Source organism: Chlorocebus sabaeus, chromosome 7 (assembly GCF_047675955.1).
Source record: "Chlorocebus sabaeus isolate Y175 chromosome 7, mChlSab1.0.hap1, whole genome shotgun sequence".
Lineage (NCBI taxonomy): Eukaryota > Metazoa > Chordata > Mammalia > Primates > Cercopithecidae > Chlorocebus > Chlorocebus sabaeus.
In genome coordinates, this window is record NC_132910.1 from 134,781,914 (window position 1) to 134,807,220 (window position 25,307).

Consider the following 25,307-nt stretch of genomic DNA (forward strand, 5'->3'; position numbering starts at 1 on the left):
TAGTGTGAAAGAATTTTGTAAAGCTGTTGTATCAACTTGCTTCCACCAGCACTCTCTTTCTTTCTTTCTTTCTCTTTTCTTTTCTTTCTTTCTTTCCCTCTTTCTTCCCTTCCTCCCTTCCTCCCTGTCTCTTTCTTTCTCTCTTTCTCTTTCTCTCTTTCTCTCTCTCTCTCTCTCTCTCTCTCTCTCTCTCTCTCTTCTCTCTCTTTCTCTCTTTCTCTCTTTCTCTCTTTCTCTCTTTCTCTCTTTCTCTCTTTCTCTCTTTCTCTCTTTCTCTCTTTCTCTCTTTCTCTCTTTCTTTCTTTCTTTCTTTCTTTCTTTCTTTCTTTCTTTCTTTCTTTCTTTCTTTCTTTCTTTCTTTCTTTCTTTCTTTCGATAGAGTCTCCCTCTGTCACCCAGGCTGGAGTGCAGTGTGCAGTGGTGTGATCTTGCCTCACTGCAACCTCCACCTCCTGGGGTCAAGCGATTCTCCTGCCTCAGCCTCCCCGACTAGCTGGGACTACAGGTGCCCCTCACCATGGCCGGCTAATTTTTTTTTTTTTTTTTTGTATTTTTAGTAGAGATGAGGTTTCATCATGTTGGCCAGGCTGGTCTCGAACTCTTGACCTCAGGTGATCCACCCGCCTTGGCCTCCCAAAGTGCTGGGATTACAGGTGTGAGCCACTGTGCCCGGCCTCCACCAGCACTTTCTAAGACTCAGTTGCTCCATCATCATCAACACTTGGATTTGTTGGTTTTCAAAATTACCCATTTCCCCTTTTTGTGTGTGACTGTCAAGAGTCTGTAGAGAAACAAGGACCAATAGAATACACACACACACACACACACACACACACACACACACACAAAGAGGTATATTATGAGGAACTGGCTTCCACAATTATGGAGGCTGAGAAGTCCCACCATCTGCCATTCGCAAGCTGGAGATCTAGGAAACCTGGTGGTTGTAATTCAGTCCTAATTCAGTCTGAAGGCCTGAGAACCAGGAGCATTGAGAGCAGAAGATGGATGTCCCAGTTGAAGCAATTAGATAAGAAGGAGTGACTCCTTCCCTCCTAAGCCTTTTGTTCTTTTTTTTGTTTTGAGACGGAGTCTCGCTCTGTCCCCCAGGCTGGAGTGCAGTGACGCGATCTCGGCTCACTGCAAGCTCCGCCTCCCGGGTTCCCGCCATTCTCCTGCCTCAGCCTCCCGAGTAGCTGGGACTACAGGCGCCGCCACCTCGCCTGGCTAATTTTTGTATTTTTAGTAGAGACGGGGTTTCATGTGTTAGCCAGGACCGTCTCGATCTCCTGACCTCGTGATCTGCCCGCCTCAGCCTCCCAAAGTGCTGGGATTACAGGCGTGAGCCACCGCGCCCGGCCAAGCCTTTTGTTCTATTCGGGCCCTCAAGGAATTGGATGACGGCCACCCACATTGGGGAGGGCAAAGTGCATTACTGAGTCCACTGATTCAAACGTCAATCTCAACTGGAAACCCCCTACCAGAGACACACAGAAATTATATTTAATCTGGGGACCCCTCTACCAGTCAAATTGACACATAGAAATAGCCATCACAGAGGGTATGATGAGTTATCACATTGTAGCTTTATTTTACTTTTTTTTTCTGCTAATAAGCCTGAATGTCTTTACATATGTTTATTGACCATTGGGATACCCAATTATGTAAACTGTTAGCTCAAATCTCTTTCATATTTTTCTGTTGAGCTGACTTTTTCTTTTTTATTTATAGGAATTCTGCATATATCCCAGATATGAACTTGCTGTTTGTTTTATTTCCTCATACTTTGTAATTATTTTTGCCCTTCCTAATAATGTCTTTTCATAAAGAGAAGCTTCTAATTTTAATGACTACTTCATCAGTCATGTTTCTATATTGTTAGTGCTATTTTTTCCTGCTTAAGAAATATTTTTCTTATCCAAAGTCATGAAGATATTCACCTATGTTTTCTTTCTTCAGTTCCAAATTTTTCTAAACATAGAAGCTTTATGTTTTCCATTTTACATTTAGATCTACAATCCATCAGGAATTACCTAGAATTAATTTTCATATATGGTATTAGATAGGAGTCAGAAGATGTATGTATATACATATATACACACATACATATATATATAATCTCCAGTTGATCGATCATAATTTTTTGGAGACTATCTTTTATCACTTTGTGGCAGTGTCACTGTCATAAGTCTGATATTGGATCATATGTTTGTGGGTTTATTTCAGGAATTTCTGACCTTTACCCTTAGTCTATTTAACTATTCTTGCGGAAATACAATTTGTCTTACTTTTTGTAATTTAAAATAGGTCTGTATCTATTAATGGAGTAAATCTTCCTGTTCTGTTCATCTGTCTCTAAATAGTTTCAGCTATTCTTGAGTCTTTGCATTTCATATAAATTTTAGAATCAATCAATTCACACACACACATGCACACACACACATAGTTGGGATTTGATTGGGATTACAGTGAATCTGTAGATCCATTCTGAGAAAACTGATAAAATATTAAGATTACCAATTTATAAACATAATATATTTTTCCAATTGTTTAGGCCTTTTTACATTTCTTTAAATGCTTTTTGATATTAAGTTCTTGAGCTATTTTTGTTAGATTTATTCTTCCATCTTTCATGTATTTGAATTTACTATAAATGGTATTGACCTTTTAATTTTTTCTCAGTTTTTAGTTCATATCAATACAATAATTTTTAAATGTTGAATTTGTATCAAAATGCCTCTTATTAATTCTAAAAGTGAATTCTTTGGGGTTTTTCCAAAACAGTCATCTGTGAATAATGACAGTTTTTTGCCTTTTTAATTGTTTTACTTTTACACAAAGCTGAATAGAAGTCATGCTAGAAGGCACCCTTACATAGTCCTGAATGCATTTCTCCATAAACTATAATGTTTGCTGTTGCTTTTTTTTTTTTTTTGGTAGATATCCTTTATCACACTAAGTGTGCAGTGTACTAATTACCCAACTTTATTTTAATAAATCTTAGTTTAGGATTGTATCAATTGCTTTTCATGTATCTACTGAAATGATTAAATGATTTTCTCTTTCATTCTAATACTGTGGTAAATGATATTGATTGATTTTTTTTTCTTTGAGATGGAGTCTCACTCTGTCACCCAGGCTGGAGTGATTTTTAAATGTTCAATGTGGGTTTTCCTTTTATAAACCCAATTGTTTGGCATATATTATTCGATTTACGTATTGATAGATTCAGGATACAAATACTTTGTTTCTAATTTTTCTATCTATGTTCATGAAAAAGGTTATCTTGTAATTTTACTTTCTTTTAATGTTTGTCACATTTTTGTATCAAGATTATGCTAACCTCATTATGGTGGTGATTTTTTTTAAGAGCTGGTATCTCACTGTGTTGGCCAGGCCAGTCTTGAATTCCTGAACTCTGGGGATCTTCTTGCCTCAGCCTCCCAAGGAGCTGGGATTACAAGTGTGTGCCACCATGCCTGACTCTATTTATCTTTATGCATTCTCTGAAACAATTTCTGTAAGAATGCTATTATTTTTTCCTTAAATGTTTGAAAACTACACTGGTGGAGGTGTCTAATACTGGGTTATTATTTTAGGAACGGTTTTTAAAGATTTAATTTAAAAACAGATATAGAAGTATTCCAATTTTCTATTTCTTTTTTTGTGTTTTGGTGATGTTTTCCCTAGAAATCTGTCTGTTTCATCTGCACTTTCAGATACATTGGTATAACATTTTCATACTCTATTACTGGCTTTTTAAGGTTTACAGGTTCTCTGTTGATGTCCCTTTTTGCATTTCATTATTGGCTATTTGTGTCTTCTCTCTTTATTTCTTTATAAGCCTTGTCAAGTTTGCATCCATTTTAATAGGTTTTTTCCCCAAAAAACAAACGGGGCTTTGTCAGTTTTCTTTGTCGTATGTTTATTTTTTATTTTATTCATTTCTGCTCTTCATGATTTTCTTTATATTTGGGGATAATTTAATTTGCCTTGAGTTGGAGACAAATCATTACTTTTTGCCTTCTTAGCTAATGCATCTTGTATGCCTGTTAATTCCCTTATAAGGATGACTTTAGCTGCATTATTCTGAAGCCACTACATCATAAGTAGCATTTTTACTATCCCTCAGTTCAAGATTTTTCTAAGTTTTCACAATTACTTCTTTGAATCAAAAGTTATTTAGAAGTCTGGTTATTTTCCAAATGTATAAGATTTTAAGTTTTATTTTTGTTATTGATTACGGTTTAATTACATGACAGTCATAGGACACATTCTGATGATTTCAGACCTTTTCGATTTGTTGAGAAAGATTTTATGGCTGACATATGGCCGTTTTTGATAAATGTTTCGTGTGTACTTGAAAGTAATGTTTACGTAGCAGCTAGGTGCAGAGTTCTAGTAAATTCCGTTAGGTAAGAATGTTAATTATGTACATTTTCTGTATCTTCCTAACTTCTTGCTCCCTTATTCTATCAGTTATTGAGAAAGATGTATTTAAGTCCACTATCGTTGTGAATTTACCTCTTTCTCCTTTTAGTGCTTCCAATTTTTGACTTATTTATGTTGCAAGTGTGTGATTAGGAACATTACTATTTACACTGTTACATCTTCTTAGCAGATAAAAATTTATATCAGCATGAATTGTCCTTAACTTAAAACCATTCTCGGCTTAGAGTCTACGTTGCCTAGTGTTATTATAGCCACACCAGCTCTCTTAGTGTTTTGTGCAGTGTGTCTTTTAAAAATGCGATTTCTTTCAACTTTCTGCATACTTATATTTAATGTATGTCTTCATCAGTAGCCTATATTAGTTTTTGGTTTTATCCATTCCGATGATAGTCGTTTTTAAAGTAAATTTCTATCAAAGTTTAACATAGATGCAAAAAAGTGAATAATTCATAAGGGTACTGTTCAGTGAATCCTTAAAAGGTGAAGGCAGCTGTATACTGAGTATCCATGTCAGGAAACAGAACATAGTCATCACTTATGGGTGCCTTTTCATGCTCCCTTCTCATCACTGTTCACCCAAGGGTGAACTGTTCTAACACTGTACATTAGCTTCAGCTGTTTTGAATTTTTTGTAAATGGAACACTACATATATTCTGATTCATCAAAATATTTAACAAAATATTAGTGAAAAAAATTACAATTTACATGTAATGTATTTTTCTGATATTTTTGTGTTTAAATTAGCCAATTAACTACATTTTATATCCATCATACATTTGATAGTTTTTCTCTCCTTCTTTAATTTCTTTTGAATGAAGTATACATTATTATTATTGTGTCATTTTCCTTCCTCTATTAGTTTGCTATTTATATATTTTGATTAACCTCTTCCTTGCAAAGGGCCCCAGAGATGATAAAAATGGAAATATTAGTCTATTAAAGTCTATTAGTCTATTAAAGTCTAATAAATTTTATATTTATTAAAATTTTTATTAATTTTCTTAAAAAGTAAATTTTAAAAAATTAAAATTATTAAAATATGAAAATATAAATTTTCATTCCACAACTTCCCGGAAAACACAAGAACATTCAGATACTTTAACTCTGAAATTTACATTTCTCCCATCTTCTGTGCTTCTATTGTCATGTATCTTAATTCTCTACATGAGAATTAAATTTTGGATTTTAATCCAAAAAAGGGACTTTTAGTATTATTATTTATTTAAGTTTACCTACACACTCACCCTTTCTATTACTCTTCATTTCCTCCTCCATCTCTGTGCTTCCATCTGTGATCATTTTCCTTCTGTCTAAAGAAGTTAATATTTACTTTACTCTAGGCCTGCTGGCAATAAGTTCCCTCAGTTTGCTATCTCTATGTTTACTATGGTTGCTGTCTCAGTTTACTATGCTATCATTTTTGAAGGATATTTTCACTTGATATAGAATTTTAGGTTGATCATTGTTTTCTCGTATCATTCTGAGCATCTCATTCCATTGTCTCCTTGAATTCCAATATTTTGTTGGAAAGTCAGCTGTCAGTCTTATTATTGCCCCACTGAACAATTTTCTCTGGCTTCTTTTAAGATTTTCTCATTGTCTTTGGTTTTCACCAGTTCTGAAATCCATGATGCTCTTTCCTGTTTCACAGCACTTCGTGAATGTATGGTTTGGTATTTCTTGTCAGTGTGGGGAAATTCTCAATTATTATTACTCAAGTATTACTTCAGCCCCCATTTTCCCTCTCCTGCTGTGACCCCTTCACTACATACCACATGTCTCTTACACACTTTTCTGCCTTGTTCATCCTTTTGCATCTTCACATTGAAGCTGGATAGCTCTCTCTTTATTTCTAGAGTTCCCTTTGTAAAAAAGATTTTAACTTACTACTGCAGGTCTCCATTTTGTGATTTAGTCTTTTATCATAGTTCTTTTTTTTTTTTTTTTTTTTTGAGATGGAGTCTCGCTCTGTCACCCAGGCTGGAGTGCAGGGGCACAATCTCATCTCAGCTCACTGCAACCTCCGCCTCCCAGGTTCAAGCAATTCTCCTGCATCAGCCTCCTGATTAGCTGGGACTACAGGCACCCACCACCACACTTGGTTAATTTTTGTATTTTTAATAGAGATGGAGCTTTGCCATGTTGGCCAGGCTGGTCTCAAACAACTTACCTCAAGCAATCCACCTGCCTCAGCCTCCCAGAGTGCTGGGATTACAGGTGTGAGGCACTGTGCCCAACCTATAGTGATTTGGGGTCTATTCTGCTTTGTTTCTCTCTCTTGGTTTTTTAGTCAGGCCTTGTTTTCTTATATTCCGTTTTTGTTTTTTATATCTTTAAATTGAATACTACATATTGTATACACAAAACTGTAAATACCACTTAACAAGATATGTAGTTATCTTCTAGCGAGCACACAGTTTTGCTCATGGTGAGGATTTAGGCTATCAGCAGACTACCTTAATCCAGAGTGGATTCAGTCAAGGATTAAGATGATTTGAAGCTTAGCTGTGTCTTTATGACAGCTTCCCCCTTGTCTATTTCCAGCTTATTCTTACTGCTAGGGTGTTGCTTTTTATTGTTCCAACTGAAAGTCTGGGATTTTTACTAGATTTCTTTTCCTTGGTGGGCTCTGAGCTCCAGTTTTTGTCCTTTCCCCTATCCAGTAGTGCTGCCATGTCTCTTGACCTCTCAGCTGCTGCTTTTGTGATCAGTATCTGGCTGAAGGAGAGACAGGGTACCATTGCTGCCAGACGCAGCTCTTTCTCCAGGTCTTGGCTTGTCTCTGGTCCATCACACACATAAATGCATGCACACACGCATGGAGGCCAGCAGCTCTTCTCGTTGTTCCTGGAGAGATGCATTGTTTCAAAACAACTTAGCTGGGCATTTTACCAACTAGAACCCCACATTTCAACAAATAATTTTTAAACATAAAAGGTTGTAATTTTAGAAATTATCTTTACATTTTATTAGAAATGTATGTCTTAATGAAAGAAATAGGTGTGCTTTAAAAAACTAATTTGTATATTCATGGATAAATATGACTATTTCTAGAATGAGACAAGTTCAGAATCAATGCTATTTCTAGTCATTAAATGTAAGTGCTGAGAAAGTTGTTCACATAAATAAATATATAGAAATAGAAGGAGTTTTTTGTACCAATGTCATTTAATTCTTTGAACTGCTTCTTTGAATGCCAAAATCGCACAGTGATCTATCATCATGCATTTGAAAACAATATTTCAGCTGACAGCTCAATTAAGTTTTTCTTAAATAATTTAAAAGCAAGCACTGGAAATATCTTCTCTTTTAAGTTTTGTTATTTTGTTACTGGATTCACTCACTTTCCAACATTTGCATCAATATTTTGAACCATCTGTCTGGTGCTAAAGGCATTTACATACTGTGGCAATGCACCCTAGTAATATTCTTGATGGGTGAGAGGTATCTTTTTCTTACATAAAACAGTAAAGAACATGTTTTAGTCAGGATGACTTTAGCAATACACATGGACTTTGAGGATCTTAGAATTGGTTTCTTTAAAACTAATTTTGCTCTTGGAAATCCCTGGGAATTAAGTCTGAAGACTCCTGAACTAAGAAACTAGGCAGCAGTAGCTCCACTCTATGGGAACTGTAATGTCCTGGAAGCAACTGGGCAGGAAGTGATGTTGACAGTTGGAGGTAAGAGGTGAAATCTGTCTGACAGTGGCGTAAGTTATTCTCTTCAAGGTTATCCCCCAACTAAAGCTCTATGTGCAGAGCAGAGAGAGGAAGAAACTTCGAAGCCAGGGCAAATAGAACATCCTAATTACGATCTACTGAGATGATTACAGACTCAGATAATGGGGTGAGAAGCACCACCCATCAGAGGTGCTTTGAATGCAAGTGCTGCAGACACTGTTCATTTGAGTGGAAGTCATGTGTCTCTGAGAAGGGGTGGGACTACCACCCAAGTGGATGGAGACTGGGCAGGTGCAATCCTTCTGCTGTGTCTCTGTAGAATGGTCTCTCTGCGGTGAAATCCCCAAGGGGAAAACATCTGCCCTTACCTCTAATGTTAAAACCCAGAGTGAATAAATGACTGGCAAAGGCAACGGCCAGCAATAAATGACAACGGCAGCGAAACGGAGCGTGGAAGAGAGAGCAGTTTCAGATTCGGCAAAGTTTTAGAGGGAGCAAAGTTAATTATTCTGAGGTGAATTTGCGTGGGAGCTCTGTTTTGTTTTCTCTAGTCTTTATCTGATGGAAATCAGACTGGAGGGGGAGTGTTGTGTGAATCCCAGGAGGTAGCTGTCTAATCAGGAGTCTGCGGGCCCCTCTCCTGTATCTCCCACAGGCTCAATCTGTGAAGTGGGCGAGCATTGCTCAACCTCGCAGACTGCTGCCTCCAGGCCATTTTCATGGCTCCACAGGGAGCATGGAATCTGGTCAGCTGAGAGCTTGCAAGTCATCCCAACACAACTGAAGAAAGCAGGGCTTTCTGAATCTCTGCCTCAGGGATCTGTGGAGAAGGCAGCAACAAGGGCAATGGGCTGCCTTGTGCAATTTCAAACATTAATCAGGGACTTGGGGCAAGATTTTGGTTTCATGACAACTTTGAGGGCATGTTTTAGCTTTACTCTGTCTTGTTTCCTCATCATTCCCAGGGAGCATTACAGGGAAATGCCCTTAATTAGGGCTCAGTTTTTAGGACCTACTCTTATCTCTGTCTAGAGTCTGCCTTCTTGCTGGGTATTCCCACCTCGGGCAGTCTTCTCCTACAACCTAATAAGTACATCCTGATTGGAAAAAAAGCATTAGTGAGAACTTAAAGGACAACCAATGACAGCCATCGCTAAGCCTGTGGACTTTCGTTCAAAATAATAATAATAATAATAAGGCATTTCTTCTTCAAAACATATAACTTCCACCCATTAGAAAATTATTTTGATTTTTTTTTTTCATAACACTTTATTGGCTTGGACCAAAAATTGTCAACACAAATATGCAAATCTGTAACGTCTACAATATGGACGATGCCCCCCATAGATGTGGCATCCTGTGCAATTAACAGCTTTCACAGCTATACCTGCCATTGTACCTCAAACCCCTTCATCTACAGCTGAGAAAGCAAAAGCCTCCTATGGGAGAAGTGAACGTCCCAAAGTCTCCCAGTCTGCCAGCCATCGGGTCTAGCTCTGGTACTTTCCACCGTGCACACTGCCGTCCTGAAGGAGACTCGCTTCTGGCAACTCTCTCCAAGGACCACCGAGTTGAGCCCATAAAAATTACATTTCTCCAAACTTCCTAGAGCCTAGGTTTCCCCTTCCAAGTGTAGCTCCTGCTGCCTGCCAACTTCGACACATCTTGTAACAATAACCCCTGTGCGCTGCATTTTATGTGATGTGAGACAGGTGTGCAACTGTTGAACACATGTCTCAAGAGAGCTTATTAAAACAGCTAAGCCAATTAACTCTCTTAAAAGCATGTAACCTTTTCCAGGAAAATACATCTGAGGCACAGAAGCTTGTGGGAACAAGTCCTTGGGGGAAAGCACGGCCTTTGATCTCAGAGACACTTTTCCTGGGGTCGGCCTTGCCCACGGGGCTGGGGGACCTTTGGCAGTGGCTCCCTTCTGATGCAGGGAGGAAGGGGGTGGGCTAGCCTGAGCGCAGGGTGACCCTGCAGACTGGCCTTGTGTGCAGGGGTGAGAGCAAGCTGGGGAAGACAAATTAGATGAGAACCAACTCATCCATTAGCGCTGACTCTGAAAACTCAACTGAAAATGACCCACTGGGCACAGAAAGTGACTAATAGGAAACCAAGATGAGAGGGAATGTGTGCTGTACCCAGGCTGAGTCTCAGCTTCAGGGAGGCAGGTGGTGAAACTACAGCCAGGCATAATGAGGCCAAAGGCCATGCTTTCATCTCTCTATCTGCTGGTTAGCTTTAGATCAGGAAAAATCCCTGGCTCACAGTCAGGGACTGCACTTCTTCCGAGTGGGACCAGGTAAGCGGAATGAATGACCATGACTGGAATTACGGCCCCTGAAGGCCACTTGACATACGTGATCCACAGGATCTTTGTGTCTGAGGCACGTGCCTCATGACCTTCTCAATCTTGAAAGGATGTCGGTGACTCCATGCCTCCCACAAAGGAAGCCGTCTTGACTTTCTGCACCACACGGTTTTCCTGACCAAAGACTCCTTCTCCGAGGAGCTGGTTTCCTCGCACTTGGATCACAGCAGCCTGGACCCACCTGGGATGCAGGACGCCAAGAGGTGCTTTAATGCAGAGCTCATCAGGGTTGCTGAACCTCTTGCCCCTGTCTAGGAATTCCTCCCTCACCCCTCCAATTTGAGTCTGAGATTCCCACGTCTTACAAATGACCTTATTCCCCATGTCTACTAGAGTCTCATGGTCTCCCAGGCTTCTCAGGTGGTTCTGAACCGCTCATAGGAAGAGCCAGGGCGAGGAGGGAGCAGTGCCTGTGGGCCCTGCAAAGCCTCTTCTCTGCGGGTTTTGGGCAGCAGCCCAGCGCCAGCTCTCATGGCCTAGCCAGTCCTGTGGCCTTTTCAATGAACTCTGCCTCTGCCTCAGTCCTGTGGGTGAGCCCTGAGACATGACACGATGAGGCTCTGTCCTCCTCCCCTTCTGCACGGACCTGGTGGCCTCTCCCCCTTTGCGTCCCTTTCCTGGGAGCCCCGCTTCCTGTCATGCGTTGGCCCTCATGGCCTATCCCAGAATTCTCTGGGCAATCTGGAACAGGGCTCCTGCTGCCCTCTGCGCCTCTGCAACCTAGTGCAGGATCTGCGGAGACAGGGAGGGAAGAGCAGAGACAGGCTGAGGGACTTCCGCACGCCTCGCAGTGAATGAGTGACTGCACGGATCTGGAATCCATGTTCTGGCTTTTAAAAAAAAAATCTTCTGCCCTGAAGTTCCCCAAGTGCCCCAGTGAAGTGCTGGAAATACTACAGCTGAACAGGAGGGACAGGCAGGTGGGGGCGCAGCTCTCTGCACACAAGGGGCTCAGGTGAGGCAAAAGTGCCACCTCTCTGTTCCACCACAGCGAAGTCCCTCCAACAGACTCTGGATCAGGCAGCCGGGAGCCCACAGACTCAGCTAGGAAAGGTGCGGCAGAGGCTGGCAGGGCCCCCTGGTCCCGCAACCCACATTTCTGCTCTAGGAGGTGTTTGCTGCTGACTCAGAATGGGGCCTAGGCCTAGGAGGAAGGCAGACGATACAGAAAGAGTGCAGGCTGCCCCGCTCACCGAACGCCCCAGACTCTGGCATTCTCCTCTGAGGGCCAATTTAATATGGGGGTACCACCCTGGAGCCCCCTTCTTTAATTTGCCAGGACTCCTTCCCCCCCAAATCTGCCACCCCGGACTGTGCTCTGGGGAGTTGGGTTGGCACAGCTGGGAAGGCCAGCGGGAGCCCCAGCAGTGCCAGCTCCTCTCCAGACGTGGCCAGAAACCAGGTCCTGGTGCAAGGACCTCTCGTGGGACTAGGGTCAGACAGCCCCAAACGGCAGCCCTGCCACCCACTTCCCCCTGCATGTTCCCTCAGCCTCCACTTCCCCAGCCCTGTGGAAGGGATTGGGGGCAGCCTTTCCCCTGGGATTCTCTGGAGACACCCCTCTTTCTGCAGGTGTCTGGAGAAGCCAAGGCTGTCCAGGGAGCCTGAGGTCAAGTCCAATGGCCTAACTAAGGTAGGAGGCAAAGGGAGGTGGCAGGACCGCCTCACGCAGCTCCTGAGCCCCACTACCAGCGCCTGCTCCAGGTCAGACAGCACTCTCCATGGGAAGGAAGCTTCTTCACCCTCAACAAGTTCCGAGCAGGCAGGACACAGAGAGAGGCCCCAGGATCTGTAGCTGGCACTTGACTTTGAGAACAAGGTCTTCATCACTGGGTCCCACCCTGGGGTACAAACCTGCATTCATGGTTCCTTTATGTAAGGCACCGAGGAGTGTCAGGATGAAACAGTGTGTGGCCTGAGAGCCCATGGTCCTGGCCCTGGTTGAAATTCAGCGGAGGACAGAGGGCACTGAGGAAGGAAGGGCAGGCCCTGGGAAGGATTGGGCCGAGCAGGGCAGACCAGGTGGAGCGCCAGGAGGAGGAAGAGGTGAGCAGCCTGAGAAGGGCCTTCCCGCATTCATGCCCTGGCCTAGCCACTGCCTCAAGGAGAGCCCCCGAAACACAGTTCACTTGTTTTAATCTGCAGGCGCCTGAGTGCAGGGTTGCACGTGGAGCGACTCGTGCAGCCTACCTAAGGAACGTCTGTCCTTCCCGAGTCCCTTCTGCCTTATCTTCTCTCTTCCACCCTTCCTCCTTCCTTTGCCTTGCTGTTTCTCCCCTTTCACCTCCCTGCCTCCTTTTCTTTCTTCCTTCCTTTCCTTTCTATCCTCTCCCCTTTTTCTTCTTTTTTCCTTCAACATGAAAGCATCAAATGACACATATTGCTTTCCATTCCTGAGGCAGCACTCAATTGATTTTAAGAAGTCGTCACAACACAGCTCCAGGCAGACGTGATGAAGCCTGAGGTGGGTCTCCTTTGCCCGCTGCACGTGTTGTGCTGTGATGCAATGATTTTTGACACACCTGGCTGCGTGATTAGGCTCTAAGCTTCTTGGTGGCAGGGCTGTGGTACATTTCGTCTGTGTCCCATGTGTCAGGTACACAGGCCACACAAGAAAACCACCATGGAATGAACACATCAGTGAACAGCATAGGCAGTTGATTTCCAAATTCCTTTTTCAGAGAAACCTTTTCCCAAAGGAACCCCAGATATCTCCTGCCTCTCCAGCCCCTGAGCCCCTGAAACTTGACTGGGAAGCTGAGGGCAAGTGAATGGGGTTTGAAAACCTCCGGTACATATGCGATGCCTGTCAGGGAATTCCTTACTGTAAACCCACAGGGGCCAGTGACTGCCCAAGAATGAATGGAGTATTATGCAGTTGTGTTGAAACGAATTTGGAACAAAGCAATCTGGCTGGAAATAATTTGGTTAGCACATCAATTTGGTCAACACAATAATTTGGTTTAAAAGGAATATTCGTGACTCTCTGATTTTAAGCTTTTTTTTTGGTTTAGTTTGTCTGCTGTTACTCACCTGTCCTCTCTTTTGTGTGTATATCCCAGTTAATTTTCAGCCAATTTTCAAGGGTTGACTAACGATGTTTAGAAATTAGTTGAAACGGCTGGACACAGTGGCTCACGCCTGTAATCCCAGCACTTTGAGAGGCCGAGACAAGTGGATCATGAGGTCAGGAGTTGAAGACCAGCCTGGCCAAGATGGTGAAGCCCCGTCTTTACTAAAAATAGAAAAATTAGCTGGGCATGGTGGCGGGTGCTTGTAATCCCAGCTACTCGGGAGGCTGAGGCAGAGAATTACTTGAACCTGGGAGGCGGAGGTTGCAGTGAGCTGAGATTGTGCCACTACACTCCAGCCTGGGCAACAGAGAGAGACTCCGTTTCAAAAAAAAAAAAAAAAAAAGAAATTAGTTGAAACAACCTGAATTGTTTTTCTTGCTATAAAAACAATGCATCCTTGTTACACAAAGTCAGAAATCATAATGTTAACGAAATGAAACAGCCGCAAAGTCCAGAGCTGGCCAGGGTTGTGCTGTTAATAAATGCAGATGCTCCTTTGCAGTCTCCGTGATGTTCAGCAACATTAAACGCTCACGATGCCCACTCTGTCTTGCATCCTTTTGGCCTCTATAACGAGTGTGTGTCAACAGTTGTCAAGTAGTGTCACTGTCTCAGGGAAGCCTTTCCCTGCCTCTCAGATGGGATGTGCCCCTCATCAGATGGCTACGCAGAGTGATGCTACCTTCCCTTGCTTTTCACAGCTCTGCTGGGGCTTCTCCTGCTTCTGAAGCCTTTGTTCCTTGGTGTCCTTTGCAGGCTTACCCTCCTCCATCTGGTTACTAAAAATTAGATTTCCTCAAGGCTGTGTCCAGGATCCTTTTTTCTTTCCAGTTCTGCACTCTCCCCGGGTAAACTTCTCCATTCCCACAGCTGCGCTGACCTCTGATGCGCCATTGAATCATGTCTTTGTATCTCCAGCTCTCTTCTCTGAGCTTCAGACCTGGCAGCTCGACGTCCCAGAGCCAACTCCAAGTTGATGTCCCTCTGCCTCCAGACTGCTCCTTTTTCAGCCACGCCTGATTCAGTGAAGAATCACCATCTATGCAGTTCTGTGAGCAAGAAGCCCAGGGCCATTCCTGTCATCGTCCAATCCCTCACTCCCAAATCCAATCCATCAGCAGGTCCTGGCAGTTCCAATTCCTAAGGGTGCCTCCAACCCAGCCATTTCTCACCACTTCTGTTACCCAGTCTGAGCCATGCTCACCTGCTCCCCAGGTTTCCACAATGACTTCCTGATGCGTCCGTCACCCTCATTCACCCACCTTGGATGCCGCCATTCCATTCAGGTTGCAGCCAGAGTAGTGCTTTCAAAATGCAAGTATGATGCCGTCACGTTCTTCCTTAAAACCTTCCAGTGACTTCTCATTCATGTCAGGATCAGAATAAATAAATGCTTCAGCGTGGGCCAGATGTACATGCCTGTAATCTCAGCTCTTTGGGAGGTTGAGGTAAGAGGATTGCTTGAGTCCAGGATTCGAGACCAGCCTGGGCAACACAGTGAACCCCTGCCACCCCCAACTCCATGCACATCTCTACAAAACATAAAAAACTTAGCGGGGTGGGGAGGGGTGCACCTACCAACCCACCTACTTAGGCAGCTGAGGTGTGAGTACCCTTTGAGCCCAGGAGGTCGAGGCTGCAGTGAGCTATGATTGCACCACTGCACTCTAACCTAGGCAACAGAGAAAGACCCTGTTTCAAAGAAAAAAAAAGTATTCAGCTTGGTTGTTAGAGCCTGGCCTGGCCTCAGCCTCTCTCCCCCTTATCCACACCACACCTCTCCTCCCTTCTTTCAGTGTCTTGAAACTTTCATGCTTCCCACCCTATCCAGGATCTTAGCACCTGCTGCTCCTTGGGTTTGGGGTCTCCTTCCCACCTTACCCATGCCCTCATTGTCACTTTCTAAGGACACCTTTGTTAACCCTCTCAGATGGAGCTAGACTCCTTATTAGATGATGTCATCATGCTTGCTTTTCATGATTGTACTTTTGATAACTGTACTTATACATTTATTTGGATAAGTATTAGATTGTCTACCTCCTTCACTGGATGGTAAGTTCTCAGGAGGGAGTGCAGGTGAGGAGGGTCTGTATCTGCTTTTGCTCATGGCTGTCTCCAGAGAGTTCATCCCAAGGCCTTGAGTCACACCCTTTAAAGATGTTTTGTGAAGAAATGGATTTGCCATGATTTTTGAAGGATGGCTGTTCGTCCTTGGATTTCTCTTTAAGACTTTCTAATCAACATAAGGGATGCTGCTAAAAAACTATGCGCTCTTTTGGCCAAGATACCATCCTGCAAAGGGAGATTGGATGTGGTTAGACAGCTATAAAAACTTTTGAACACTGGAGGAATCACTTCTGCAGACAGCAGTCCAGAGAGGCAGCATCTCTTTCATTTCTCTGCAGCAGAAACGGTCGATGCCCAGAAACCCTGCAGGATGCTTTTGAGGATCATTTTGTGGAGACAATCTCACTCTTGAGATGTGAATTTGCAATCCTTTTCTTGCTGTCAAAGATAACATCAGCAATGCAGATCTTGCTGAAGTTACTGACAAAGGAAATGATGCAATGTGAATTCAACCCAAAGAGGCTTACAGAATTTTGACCCAAGCCTACCCTTGCCAGACAACATTAATTGCAGAAGCTTAGGTTTCATTTGATACTTCGATGAGTTTTTAACACATTTCTATTGCATTAAAAAAATCAAATCAATTAACTATCATAAGTATGTGTGTGTTATCACATCAAGGACTACTTGGCAATCTTCAGCATTGTAATCTCTTATCCTACATGACAACAAAAGTGTGAGTGTAGTGGATGTGGATGCATTCTTCTGGAAAGATGTCTACAGTTTTCATCAGTTTCCTAAAGAGGTTCTTGACTAATGAGGGCAGGAACCAGCAAATTATGCCTTGACTCAGGCCTCTTCCAGTCCTAAAATTACATAAATCACACAGTCTAATGCCAAACTGGTAATGTAATCTAAAAACTAGTGGATATCCAGACCACTTGTGCTTGCAATGTTTTGACATCTGCCTGAAAAAAATTCCAGTTTTTATCCACAGGATTGGTGTCACATGCATAGAGGCCGTGACTTAGCTGTCAGGTTTACTCACACCTCTGCATGAGCAATGCTGAGCTCCTGATTTTCCCTGTGCCTGAGCCTCTGCTTCTAAGATCAGCCTGACTGAAGGTTGTCAAGGACCTACCATGGCAAGAAAGAGAAAGAGGCTGGAGCCAACCTGTAATTCTTGACCGGTAGCCAATGCATTCCTCTTATTATCCAGATGACATCACCTTGATTATAACAAGCAAAATTTGATAGAAGCTGAGTCCAATGCCCACCCATGAACTCCCCACCCAGCCCACTGCTGGGAAGTGTGGGAGTGGAAGCCAGGTGCAAATGTATCTTTCTCTACGTAGAAGGTGTCTTATTGGTCTGAAGGCCTGCCCTGGACAGGAAGAGGCCAGGAGAAGAGCCCAGACCCACACCCAGCCCCAAGTCCTCCTTACAGCTTGGCTGTAGGGAGTTAACATTGCCAAATGCATGGTGGGAGATGTGAACTTAGAGTTCCAAGGAGTATTAAGCACAGACTCTTCAAAAGTTGCTTTTTTTTATTCCTTTTTTGTATTTTATAATAGTCATAAGAATAAACTTAAAAACTGCTGCTACCATGTAAGGTAGCCCTGCTTATCCAAAGATATCAAGCTGCATTTCTACACCATATCTTACTATTCTCCCATATTCCCTATTTTTCCTCCTTCCTCCCATAATTCTTCTCTGCTTTGGGTTGCTTTCCAATATGAATTGAAGGTTGGAGTCTCTTCCTCACCGCCCTCCACTCCCACCAATTCCTTTAACATTAAACTAGAAGGATAGGGTGGAGGGATTAAGTGAGTGAACAACACACACTCAGCTCTCACTCCTTGCAGAACACAACTGGGTCCTATATACAGTTTCTGGCTGATTTGGGGGGCCTACCCTGACTTAGGGCCTGGGATCTTTTCCAGAAGCATATTTCTCCCTGCACTCCAATGGCAACATTGGGCGGGGTGCTAAAGGGCCTGGTGAACGATATTAAACGCCTCAAGACTTGAGGTGGAGTATGTTGGACTCTTCACTGTGGATCAGTTTTTCAGCCTGCTGCTTTATCTACCTGACAGGAAGACTTGAACTAGTGCCATTTCTAAATTGCACTTCTAAATATTGACTTAATGGTGAGACTCAGCGTGTCATAACCCAGTTCACTAGAGCAACGAAGATTTTCCAGACCTCACCAAGAGGTCTGTGCAATATCCTGTGGGGAGTGGAGAAGGAAAAGGAGGATTTAAGAAGAAAAATACAATCAAGTCATGTTTTGAAGAAATGCCCCTGCAACTCGCTTAATCTTACAGAGACACATGAGTGCTTACTGGGCTATTGGCTAAGGCTGGAGGGAACCAGGGTGGACACAAAAATGACAGCAGTGACCAGAAATATTGCAGCTGCCCCCCAGGAAGATGAGAGGGTGCCAGGGCACGCCCTGCTGGGCTGGCAGCAGAGACAACTGGCTCTCTGAGAGCTTCATTTGAGTATCCAGTTTAGAAGGACTAGACAGTGTCTGAGAGACTAGAGACTTTATTCTATATCTATGACGACTTCAACACAGCCAGATCTTCAGTGAATCTTCATTTAGGTCACTGAGGAAGCTCTAGGAGGCTATGTTTATAGCTTCTTTCCTCCTGACAGTTAACAGTATAACTGATCTTAAAGCATTTCTGTCACATCCCATTAGCTGTTAGACTGTGGATCAGAGGAAGAGATTGGTCCCTTCTTGTCCTGAAGGAGCTGTTTTGGAGGAGCAACAAGATATTTTTCATGCAAATTAGCTTTCAGATTTCTTTAGACACTCAATGATATATAAGAGGAGATAAAGGCCTAGAGCAGTGGCTCACGCTTGTAATCCCAGCACTTTAGGAGGTCAAAGCGGGTGGATCACCTGAGGTCAGCAGATCAAGACCAGCCTGGCCAACATGGTAAAACCCTGTCTCTACTAAAAATACAAAAATGAGCTAGGTGTGGTTGTGCACACCTGTAATCCCAGCTACTCCAGAGGCTGAGGCAGGAGAATCACTTGACCCAGGGAGGCAGAGGTTGCAGTGAGCCAAGGTCACGCCACTGCACTCCAGCCTGGACAACAAGAGTGAAACTCTATCAAAAACAAAAGGAAATAAAGCATAATAATAATACCCTGTACTGCTGCAGAGAGAAGTGAGTGCAACACGGCAGCTGCCCCTTGGTAGGATCTCCTCCACTTGGCCATAGCACTGGCATCCTGGCTGCTGAAAGCCCCTCTCTAGGAGATATTATGTGGAGGGAGCTCAAGGGGTGTTGGCCGGAAGGTTTTGTGTGTGAGGGTGTGCCCTTCAAAGCAGGAAAAACTTAAGTTCCAAGATAGAGAAAGTCAAACTAACCAGATATCATGGAAGAGGACCCCCATGGTATTGGCCATATTTATCTTGATGGTCCTTAGATTTGTTTCCAGGTGGTCCCTCATGCAGTGTGCCTAATCCATTCCCTCCCTATGTATGAACTTGTTGATAATAATGCCTCTGAGAATGACCTCAAAGTGCAACAAAATCCTTGTGCCTTGACCTCATTATACTTGCTAGAAGAGCCAAACTCACCCCTGGGTTTGGCTCCTCCAGCAAGCCTGATGGACCTGGTCCATGCACTGACTTGCTTCCTTAAATCTAGTCCACCTCCATGAAAAGTTGTCTCCTTGTAAGATAATGGGATCCTCCTAAACTCTTCCTTTGCTCAAAAGTGTCTTGCGTCGCCGAGGTGGCTGCTATGGAGGGAATCTTAGGTGTCTTCTGAAGAAACTGTGATAAATCTCCCTGAAACTGTGTCTGCTGGGAGAGCCTATGCCAGCTGTGTCTTTGTTGCTCAGCCCAGCTGTGAATTCATGCAGCCTGCCCTGGCCTTCAGAAGCTCACCTGCGGGTATGGCCACTGCTCTGCAGCAGCTTCTAGGGCACACGCCGCGCTGCAGCTGGGTGCTGGGCTGCCCTCCGATGTCTCCATGTGTCTGTGTTCCATGCACCTCTGACAGCTGGATAGCCTGGAGTGCCCCAGCAGCTCCCCACGCACCCACCTCCATCCAGCATCCTCCAAACTCCTGCCGAAGGCCTACGCACTCCTTGTGGGCCTTCACCCCACTCTCCACTGCCCCCTCCCTACAGACCATACATCTCGCAACCCACTGCCCTCTCACAGACCCTTCGGGCTGTCCTCAGTCCAGACCAGTGTTACCCCCTCAGCCACTTGACCCCATCTCCTACAGGTTGCTCTTCATTATGCCTTCAACTTTCTAGGCCTCCCCTGGTATCTTCCTCCATAACGGCCATCATCAGTATGACACCATTGAAAATTAGGAAAAAAGTGTCTATTGCCATGTGTGTGGGAAAGGTAAACTGCCCACTTACCTAAATAATGAATCCCACCAATGGAAAGACAATGGGAAGCCGATTATATTGTTATCACTGAATCCTCTCATCCTTAATGAAAGATATTCAGTGACCAAGATGAGGGTATCCCGAGGACTTCTCACAGCAGCCGAGGCAGTTTACATGACTACTTACCTCGTTGAGCTAAGGTGTAGCTCAGGAGTCTTAACACAAAGGGACTGCATTTCATGGACTACCAAAAAATAGTGAGTGCTTTCAATTATCTTTTCAATATTGTAGAGGAGTTCAAACACGTATATAAATGGTACACTATTTTTTTTTTGTAAAGCCAATAAGCACCCTATAATTTCTCTCTCCTGTATACCCAACATTTTGCACATGAAAAAAGCAAGCTATCCTGTGGTGTTTGCTAAGTCAAGAGAATCAGGAAATAGCATTATGTCCAGTATGATGTTAGAGAGTTAAAAATACGTTTTAGAAAAATGTGCCCATAAGACATATTTCTTTTCTTTTCTTTTTTCTTTCTTTCTTTTTTTTTTTTTTTTTTTTTTTTTTTTGAGATGGAGTTTTGCTCTTGTTGCCCAGACTGGAGCACAATGGCGCTATCTCAGCTCACCACAAACTCTGCCTCCCGGGTTCAAGCAATTCTCCTGTCTCAGCCTCCTGAGTAGCTTGGATTATAGGCATGCACCACCACCTCGGCTAATTTTGTATTTTTAGTAGAGATGGGGTTTCTCCATGTTAGACAGGCTGGTCTCGAACTCCCAACCTCAGGTGATCCACCCGCCTCAGTCTCCCAAAGTGCTGGGATTACGGGCGTAAGCCAGCGTGCCTGGCCGAGGCATATTTCTTAAATAAAGATCCCATTTTCCAAACCACGGCTTGGTCTTCAAACAGTAACTTGACACTGACTGTTCTTGGAGACTCTACGATGATTTGCGATTTGGAATGAATGTCCACACTTACCTGGCCAGTAGTACATGTAGACCTTCCTTTTGGCCTTGGTCAGAGTGACCCACAGAGGTTCTGACCCGTTCCACCAGAGAGGCATCAGACTGTCTTTGTTGACGCCAATGTCAAAGGACTTGTTGGTGTTGGGGTCCCACATGTAGTTCCCGATCATCTGATGGACTTCACAGTGGCGGCCTATGTCAATGAGAACACAGCTGTCAGTTTACAGTTCTGGTGGTTTCTATTTTTATCTTTGTTCCTCGATCATAGAAGCCATTCATGATCGTTTAGGAAGTACAGAACAGCATAAAGATTTGCTTTTGACTTTAAAAAAAGAATTAGATTTTTTTTCTTAAGCTGTGCCATGAAGATAGACAATCCAGTAAGATGTCCACTAACTGACGGAGGGTGGGGTCGTTTTGAGTGACGTCACCCTGTCAAGTCAGCTGTTTTAAGTTACACTGAGGACACTGTGTGCAGAGCTTGAAGTCTAAATATGAATTAGCATGGACATTCGTGGATTCCTCTGAGACTTGGTCTCAGGTTCTCACTCCAGAGCCCTCTCTGCACCCTCCAAACCCTCCTCCCGTGAGATCAGGAATCTAGCTGTTACAGCGTTTGTTCTTTCCTTTCTTAGATAAGAGGAGCTGTTGCTTCAGTGCTGAACAGTGACAAAACCTATGACGTTTGGAACAGAATGGCGAAAAATAGATTCAACTTTGAAAAACAAAGCAAGAAAACAACCCTCTAAATGCAGTGTTATATAGAAACGAGGGCTGGTTCTGTTGAGCACAGCTTAGTCCCAGAAGACAAGCCAGAAGTGAGAGACGCAAACGCTTGGACTCTTTTGAAACATTAGGCTTAAATTATTTATTTTGGAGCAATCTGTTACATCTTTAAAGTAAAAATAACACAAACATTGGCAAGTGCATCAAAAATTGCTGCAATTTTAGTGAGCGTCATTTGGCACCAGGATGAAACATGCTTCACTGGGCTGCCTAACTATGCTTAATCAAGTGGCTTTTCTTCTTTGTTTTACTGTTGTTGTTTCTTCTCCCCACCCCCTCCCCAAATTTTATTTTTAAACAAAAACAAAGAAAAATTATAAAATACTATTTGGAAAATAGACACTAAAAATATCAAATGGAAAAAACTTTCATTTCATCCCAGAAAGCAAGGCATGCCACAAACTATGCTACTATGCTCCCAGAGATCCCAGCAAAAATGGTTTTTACCCAAAGCTATAGAATTAGTGTTTTGATCTTGACCAAAACTTTCACATTAAAAAGATTAATAAAATTAAAAAATAAAATAAAATTAAGATGTTGGGCAATTCCTGCAATGGTTAAGGAAGTTATTTTATTTATTGTCTCAACTAACATGTATTCAGTGCTCTTATATATATAGTCCCATGAATTGTAGGCTGTGATAGGTGTAGAGATTCCAATCTGAGTAAACGCCATGCCCATCCTCAAGTGGCTTGTAATTTAATACTCAACAGAGGGTCCTCTGTGTAAAAGAGCCAGGTTTCCCGGGGTTGGGTTTGAGAAGGAGGACAGGTTGCAGCCGTAACTTCAGAATTATGATGACCCTTGCTCACCGTGTTGCAGAGGATAATTCCTAGTATGTTCTCACCAACTCATTAAAAGTAGGGTCCTAATTTTATTGGTTTAACTATATTATCGTTTTTAGTATATGAAAGTTGAATCATATTAAGAGAGCCCCTCTTACAAGTAAAAGTACTTATCTAGTCCCTTTATTCAAAATTTTGCATTGTTTCACAAATTGTATCATCCTAATGATGCTTACTCATCCTTTCACAAGGCGAGATAATCATGATCATATCCATAGGAAAAGGCCTCCTTCATGGACAGTCTTTCCCTATAGATGCTCTCTGATGCCCTCCCAAGTCCAGGAGGACTCAACTGCAGCTGGTGTGCAAAGAAGCTGAGCAAATGTGCAGAATCAGAAGTGGGTGTGGGAAGCATCATTCCTGAGGTCAAGAACCAAAGAAGAGCCTCTGAATGAATCACCAGGAAAGGACCAAGGATATCAGACATGGGAATAATAGGGACAGATGCTGAGTGAGAGGAGTGGAGGGATCTCTGCTTCCAAGCTTGAATTGTTTGGACCATTTTAGAACAAAGGCATGAAACCCAAAGATAAATGGAGGCTTCACATGATGTGGTTTTCACAAGGCTGCATACAAGGAAGCATGAAGCAACCAAACAACAATTTTTAAAGTACGTATAATCTATACTTGTATATCTCAGAAACCCCATATCATTTGGTGAAAATTTCTCTCTTCTCTTCAACACACATATTTAGCACTCTGGACTCTAAATTGTCCAAACTCGCTCATTCTTCTTTGTTCTCTGCTCTCTGGGTAGAAAGTTATGAGGAGCTTCTTGTGGATTGCAGAGCTGTTGTATGGCTGGATTGTGTGTGTGCACGCATGCACAGGTGTGAGAGAGACAGAGACACAGAGGAAGACAGAGAAAGACAGAGAGAGAGATGGAGAGAACATTCTCCCCAGAGAATTCCTGTAAGGTAGGGTGCTTTCAAGAAGGTCACCTCAGACTGCTGTGGAGAAAGTCGGGTTGGGTTTGTTCTTTTGGTGGATTGGGTCCTGAGATGAAATGGGAGGGTGTGCTGTCTGCAGGGCTTCCTTTGCTCTGCAAAGAGCGGCCTTTCCTGGAAGCCAGCAGGAGGAGGCTGCTTCAGATTTTCTCCTCCCTTCCCATGAATACAGTAAGGCTGCAGTCTGTGCTTGCAACAGTCGAAGTCGACTCAGACTCAAGCTGATTTCCCTGCCAACCCTCTCTCTCTCTTGCTGTTTCATTTTTATTGCCTCGGTAAAAGTGGTGGCTGAAAGAACAGAATAGAACACAATGTACTGGTTTCTGCAGCCCACGAGCTCTCATCTCCATATTCCTGCCTGACCCATATCTATTTTTATACATCTGCAGCTCTGAGTTTTTCTCTGGTTGTGCTTTCCAAACAGAGCTTGGATGTGGTTTGGTTTTTTGGTCTCTTTGCTCAAGGCTTGAGTAGAAACTTTCCTGACATTCTCCAACACCACAGTTGCAGGTGGTTTTCAGGTATGATGTAAGGAACGTCTACTGCTCTTCCTCCTCCAAATAACGACTCTGGAGGCTTTGAAATCTGTGTTTGCCTTTCTCAGAGAGAGCTCCTGGAATCGTTCCCATAGCTAGAACTGCTGTATGAAGGGGGTGGGATATGACACCTTCAGCGTTCATTCCCCAGTGTCTTACTCAAGTGTGTTCAGACGTAATGACCATCACAAGAAGTTTCTTAGCAAGCTCCCAGAAACCTCTGAACCATGTTATATGTTTCATCTCAGAAATGGCTGGCCTTTTCTGGCCAGAGAAGGTAGAGGATATGTCCATCTTATCTACAGCTCATGGTCACGGAGACTTTCTCTTTGACCTCTGAGTCCTCTGCTCAACTAGACCCAACCTTGGGCTTCCCTCCTTTTTCTTGTAGAGTCCAGGTTGAGCAAGAATCCTGCTAAGTCAGTTTAGTGATAATCCTCCACGTTTGGTATCTGACCACCCTCAATATCTCACCACCCTGCCTGCCTTCAGCAAGAGTTCTGTTGAGTAGATCTAGCCAGAATTCCATTTCTCCTGATGTTTCTTCCTAGTAGTTTTCCATCTACTGACCCCACCATGTTCCTTGTCTGTCAATCTCTACTCGCCTGTTGTACTTGGGGTGGAGCCCAATCTCTCTCGCACTGCTGGATCCCATTGCAGCATCCTTCCATCTATCACAGTAGTTCCTCCTTAAAGGAAGTTTGCCTTACCGTCTTTAACAAGCATCATAAATAAGTATTTCTTTTCTTTCTTTCTTCTTTCTTTCTTTCTGTCTTTCTCTTTCTTTTTCTTCTGTCTTTCCTTCTTTTTCTCTTTCTTTCTCTCTATTTCTTCTTTCTTTTTTCTTTCTCTCTCTCCTTCCTTCCTTCTTTCCTTTCTTTCTTCTTTTCTTTCTTTTTTCTCTCTCTTTCTTTCTTTCTCTCTCTTTCTGTCTCTCTGTCTCTCTCTTTCTTTCTTTCTTTCTTTCTTCCCAATCTCACTTTGTCACCCAGGCTGGAGTGCAGTGGGGCAATCATTGCTCACTGCAACCTCAGCCTCCCCCCAGGTTCAACCTCCTCCTCAGCCTCCCAAATAGCTGGGACCACAGGAATGCGCCACCAAGCTTGGCTAATTTTTTTTTTTTTTTTGTATTTCTTATAGAGGCAGGGTTTTGCCATGTTGCCAAGGTTGGTCTCAAACTCCTGGGTTCAAGTGATCCACCCGCC

The 25,307-nt window shown here is 43.3% G+C and overlaps 1 protein-coding gene across 2 annotated transcripts in view; it reads right to left on the minus strand.

Annotated features, from left to right (window-relative positions):
• The window catches only part of ENPP6 (ectonucleotide pyrophosphatase/phosphodiesterase 6), a 128,422-nt gene that overhangs the window by 48,271 nt on the left and 54,844 nt on the right, over window positions 1–25,307 (minus strand). For both annotated transcript variants that reach the window (XM_008000380.3, XM_008000381.3), the window contains exon 2: window positions 21,002–21,181. In XM_008000380.3, coding sequence (XP_007998571.2) covers window positions 21,002–21,181 — 180 coding nt within the window. The remainder of the gene's footprint in view (window positions 1–21,001; window positions 21,182–25,307) is intronic.